This window comes from Acanthisitta chloris, unplaced genomic scaffold (assembly GCF_000695815.1).
Source record: "Acanthisitta chloris isolate BGI_N310 unplaced genomic scaffold, ASM69581v1 scaffold7543, whole genome shotgun sequence".
Lineage (NCBI taxonomy): Eukaryota > Metazoa > Chordata > Aves > Passeriformes > Acanthisittidae > Acanthisitta > Acanthisitta chloris.
The window spans coordinates 72,291-78,297 of NW_008663192.1; the positions used below are offsets into that span (position 1 = coordinate 72,291).

Consider the following 6,007-nt stretch of genomic DNA (forward strand, 5'->3'; position numbering starts at 1 on the left):
ATTAATTTATTATCATCTTGTCTGAGCCTGCATATTCACAAATATTATCTTTCAAAAACTAAAATGAATTATTTTTCCTGTATTTAGAGAAGGAACTGGTTTCACTATAACAGTACCTATTTGCAGACTTCGGGCTTTCAAGAAGAACACTGAATAAGCACAGGATAAAAACCAGGTAAAATCATATCTATAATTTATTTAATAATGATTTGCTTGATATTCCATCACCAGCCCTGTAAGCTTAATTGAAATTGTTCATTTTAGTACGGGGAGCACTGAAATGAACCAACTTACGTAATGCATGGTGCCACACCATCTCCTTGAGAAACACACTGTTCTGTTTCTTCTAGTTGTGGGCATTCACTTTCACTGCCAACAGGAAGCTGTTTAATGATCCGTGATCTTGTACGATTCCCTTTAGGGGTTGTCATGTCAAAGCAGGTTTTGGAGCAGGGAGTCCATTCTGACCACTCTGACACCTGGCACTCCTTCGTGATCACACAGGACTGGAATGTAATGGGCAGCTTGTCCTGTTTGCAGAAGCTGTAATAAGAGAGCATTACAATTTTCAGCACACACATTCTCAGACAGTTATGAACTCCTACAAAAAAGTGATGTCCATTGCAAGATGAAAGTTAGAAAAATTTTTTAAAGCTGTTAAGTTTCAGTCCACATGTATTTGATCCTAAGAAGTCAGGCAAAAGGGCTTTTGGCTAAAGTGGCTCAAATCAGATATGTAAGATTTGCTATAGCTAAAAAATCACCAGTGTTGCCATATCTGTGATCAAAATTAAAATATAAATCTTTATACATATATATAAGTGCAACAGAGGAAATAAATCAATTTTTCACTGTTTCTACTTCTTTAAGTATACTCAGTTTTTGTTCTTGGAACATAAAGGAAGTGAGGATCAATAACTGAGATGACTATAAGATGTTTTTGAAGAGAACTAAGTGCTCAATGTCACCTTCTCTTAATTTCCGGACAACAAATTGTTTAAAAAAACCAATTTCAAATATATTGAATGCTTGGTCACTAACAATTTACTTTTTTAACAGCTGGTATATTGCCACAGTGATGTCTCATGGTCTAAACAGGGACAGATCTCTACCCTAAAGAGAAGTCTTCCCTGCTACAGTGAACCCATAGCCTTAATTTCCTGTTCGTTATGAAGGCCATCATTTAATTTCCATTCTCCATCTGAGTGCTTCATTCACATACTACACAGGTTGCCGGCAAGATTTTCTCCCTCTAAATCCCTCTGCAATTTAAATGTTATATTCTAACTAGAAACTAACATTTCTACTCAATAGCTTGATTCACAACAGAAAAATGAGCAATAAAGAAGATAAACTACAGTCAATGTGAACCTAACTTTATCTCCTTAATTATAATTGCAACACAGATTTTTTAAATTTTATTTTCTTATCATGTCTGTTTTGGAATAAAAATCTGGCTCCTGATGTAGTTAAACAGTCAGGAAAAAGATTTACTGGCACTGCAGATGGCACAATGAAATGCGCTGTTCAGTACCAGTCCTATAAACAATACAACAAAGGCTCATTTTTTTCTTTTAAAAGAATACAAAATAACACAGAAGAATGAAGATTGGTAACTATTTTGCCCTACCCATATATCCAACATTGTGCTGAACTGCTATTAAAAAAAAATTGTAACACTAGAAGTAGGGAAACTTGATGAGACTAATAGAAGATTTAAAAACACAATTAATGAAAGCACTTCCATACCCAAGAGGCAGATCTATTCTGCGCGTCACTAACAGAAAAGTCTAGTTATGGAGACAGACAGTGTCAGCATGTTCAAACAGAGGTTAACAAATTTGAGGGCTGTAGGTCTACATATGGATACTAAAACGACTAAGCAGTGATACAGTAGGCACCATCCCTAATACATTTACTTTGGATATTGGAGAAATGGACTGCAACAGGCAGCCAGGACTCATACATTTGGTCTTCAAATAGCATCTCCCTCTACCATTGCTGGAGACAATAAGGAGGAAATATTGCTGGGCTTGACAGACCAGAAGGGATTACTCAATAGGAGTTTTCTAATGTTCTTATGTCAAAGGTGGTGGTGGGGGAGAAAACCTAATATATGATAGTCAACATTTATTCTGCTTAAGGACAGAAACTACACCCTGTTTGGGGTGAAAGACATTCAAAGGTTTTGAGAAAATTGTTCTTTTATAATGGACCTTTTCACCTACATGTAGCCCCATCTGGCATAGGACCACAGTACTGTCAAAATCAATGTATCAGCTATTGCACCTTTGACAAAACATATAGACTCATTTATCTTATAAAGACACATTTTAATGACCTGAGAAAAGATATATTCCTTATGGATTCTAACATGGGCAGTATTTGCAAATTCTTCTGTAAGCAGATGAAACATCCTCATATACCAAGTTCCTATGCCATGTAACACCTTTGAGAGCAGACAAAACTAACCTCTTCACTCACACTGCAACTGGGGCTGGGATTAATTATAGACACATATTGCCAAGGAACATGCACAAAATTCCCACCACAAAGTAGCTTCGGTGAGGAGGGAAGATATTTATTTTCTTACTTGCTTATTAAAATCATGCAAGTACTGCATAAATACCAACAAGTAACTTCTCTCTGCCAACCAGTGACAGGACTTGAGGGAATGGCCTGAAGTTGTGTCAGGGTAGGTTTAGGTTAGATATTAGAAAAAGGTTCTTCACCCAGAGGGCGGTTGCGCACTGGAACAAGCTCCCGAGGGAAGCAGTCACAGCACCAAGCCTGACAGAGTTCAAGTTCAAAACCTGATATTGGAAGTCACCAGCAAAAAACCTCTTTATTGTCATACATACAGTCATATTATCTTGTGAGAGGGTAGAGACTCTCTCGTCTAGTAGTGAAGAAAGAGTATCTATCTATCTATCTCTCCATCTGCCTATTTATTAGCAAAAGAAGTGTTGCACAAGAAAATTAGTTGCTGTTTCTTCTTTAAACACCTGGTTTGCTCTGAACAAGTTAGAGAAACAGTGGTTTGAGAAAGTACCAGTTCAGGCAACAGATAGATATAGTAGGGAACTGAAGTTTAAGGTATATAAGCACTTAAAAGACAACAATGGAAAGTGAAGGCAATCCCAAACAAGACAAAACATAACATCACAGGAGATCAATGGTCCCTATTGCTGTTAAGACAACATTAAACCTATTCCTAACCTCAAAGACTTAGATTAAAGAACTTAAGAAAACGGCAGTGCTGGTTTGAAGGACAACCTATAGAACATAATTGCTGTTCAACCTCTTCTGGACGTGTGGTCAGGAATTTGTGCCTACTCACGTTCCATAGCCTCATTTTTGCTCCTACAGCAATAAATAAAAACTAAATATCGCTTTGGATAGGAAGGTTATGCCTGGGGATTTCAAAGTAATTTATGGGATAATTAAGACTATAGACACATGGAGAACAAAGGTTGAGGCACAAGCCTGGAGCAAATTACACCATAGTGCCTGTGCAAAAACGAGCAAGTTGTGCAGTTGAAAGCAGTCTCTTCAGTGAAAGATGAGCTTTTAAATGTGTGACAAAATTAGACTAGTCAAAAGATAAAACAATTCTTTCTGAGGTGTTGAAATTTCTATTAGAGACTGAACAATGCTTTTACAATTTTAAACAATCAGGACAACTTGATTTTATATGTCAATGACCTGTCTAAGTGTCTGTAATCTCAGTCTCAAAATTTGCCTTTTAAGTTGTGTAGAAAAGTCTCGGAAGAAACCATTGGAATTTCCTCCTCTACAAATTCAACAAGGGAAAAATTCTTTTGCTTCTTTTAATTTTTTTCCAATACATAAAGCTGTGCATAATGTATGCCTAAAGCCAAAAGTATGGCAATGCATGAGGGTAGGGCTGATATCTAAATTTATGCAGAATTATTAGAAAAAATAAACAGGTTTTCAACTAGGCAGTAGGACTCTTTTTACTGCATTAGCATATTCCATACATAACTTACTTGGACAACTTAGACATTTTCTACTTTTGCTGGTGTTTCATCCATATCATATTGGACAGATAATTAGAAGGAAGACTTAATGAGAGAAGATGAAGAGCAGCATCAGAATGGCTGCGAGGTTCTAACTAATAATCCATGCAGTCTGAAACTTGCTTTGGCAGTAGCAAATAGCAGGCAAAAATGGAAAGACAGCAAATATTCAGTCAAAAATTTCCCAAGATACCTCTGTTTTTCCAGCAAACCATGGCTTACAGACTTCTGAACACACAAACTATAACTTTGCACTGAAAAGTCCTTCGGAGTTCTCCTCCATGAACTAGTATAAATGCTTTCTGAACTGAGACAGGATTTTACTACCTACATCATCTTGGAAACAATGAGTGATGCAACATTTTGCTCACCAATAACTGTAGATAGTTATTTTTGCTTTAAAACAGCTCTGTTAATTTCATTTTCTGGGTTCAGGGCTTGCATAACCATACTCTATTCACTTGCTCTGTGGCATTTGTGAGCTTAGAGACTTCTAAAAGATCTTTCCTTGACTGTCTCTTTGTAAGGTCCAAGAGTCCTCTTTCACTTAGTCTTGTTCTATTTGAACACAGTTATATCCTGCAACTACAGATCCTTTCTACTGTGTGTGCAACTTTGAGGTGTAAAACTGGCCTGGATTTGAGGGCTATTCAAAATTCATTCTGAGGACAGTCCAAAAATAACTGCACATTACTATATCTGGACAATCTATAACTTAATGGAAATAGGAGTCACATATACAACATATTAAGGAGACACAGTTTTGAAGATTGATTTGTTGTTTTCCCAGTACAGCTGCTCTTCACATTCAAATGCAGTAGAGCACCAATGTGAGGTTTGCAATTTAAATCTAAAGTTGTACAGTGGAGAATATGTCCTTTACAATAAATTCAATTCATTCACCAAGTGCTGATATTTAACAAGAACTCCTATTTAGTATTTCTTACTATAATGTAGAGTAATGGAACCCAATTGAGAAGGTTAATGCAAGCCAAATAGTCACTTCAATAATTTTTGTCTGTATTATTTTCCCTGTATTCCTTCACTGCTATCAAAATTCAGCTTTGGTTTTCATTAATGAAATTTTCACAGCTATTACTCCTTACTTTCTTTCTCTATATGCATTCTCCTGGAATTCTCATATCTATTTTTTTCTTTAGCTGATTTTCCAATTGATTACATATAGAGATTTCCATTGTTCTGAAATTAATAAGATGGCTATGGTTCAGGAGACTGATGCCAGCATAAACTTCTGGCACTCTCAAGAAACAAAAGCCATCTCTTAGGGCTTGACTGAAAAGGACTTATGTGAAATTTTACCTATAAATTGAAAATCATGATCTTTCAATCCTGGGCCACTATTTGGTGTGGTAGAGGATTATGTTCACAGGCCCTTGGCTCCTGTGCCTCTAATGTTCTCTGTATATGCACCTACAGATCTGTCCATGCTGCTCTGGTCCTGGCATGACTGTCCTACCCTCAGCCCTGGTGTGGAAAGCAGATGCCTCCAAATCAAACAGTTCAGCGCAGCCAGCATTATTAAGAGACACTCAACAGGCATCTATATTGCCAGACATCACACAAAAATCCTAAGAACAAGTGGCATTCTTCCTCCCCTTGACTCTCTCGTGCTAAGTAGTGTCACAGTGATTAGATATCACATGGCCTTCTTGATCAGGAAGGGTTGTGAAGTCAGAACCTGTTCTGTCTGCTGGGGATTTCAATCCCAGCACCTTTTGGGAAAGAACTTAATTATTCTTTTTGAAGAAGGCTATTTGATGGTCAGCAAAAAATATAAGTTCTGTTTGTACCCTCCAAAGCAAAACACCACTGACATAATCCAATTACGTTTTGAACACACAAGATTGAATGAACGAATTAAAAACTTGAGAGTATTGAAGGAGATATAATCAAACACTAGGCTAACTGCCTGGAAGAAACCCATACTGAGTATCATATCAGAAGGT

The 6,007-nt window shown here is 37.0% G+C and overlaps 1 protein-coding gene across 1 annotated transcript in view; it reads right to left on the bottom strand.

The window, feature by feature from the left end:
- The window catches only part of LOC103798630 (thrombospondin type-1 domain-containing protein 7A-like), a gene marked incomplete at both ends in the record, with an annotated part of 86,284 nt that overhangs the window by 69,866 nt on the left and 10,411 nt on the right, over positions 1-6,007 (bottom strand). Inside the window, 1 exon segment of the mRNA XM_009070905.1 lies at positions 295-543. Coding sequence (XP_009069153.1) covers positions 295-543 — 249 coding nt within the window.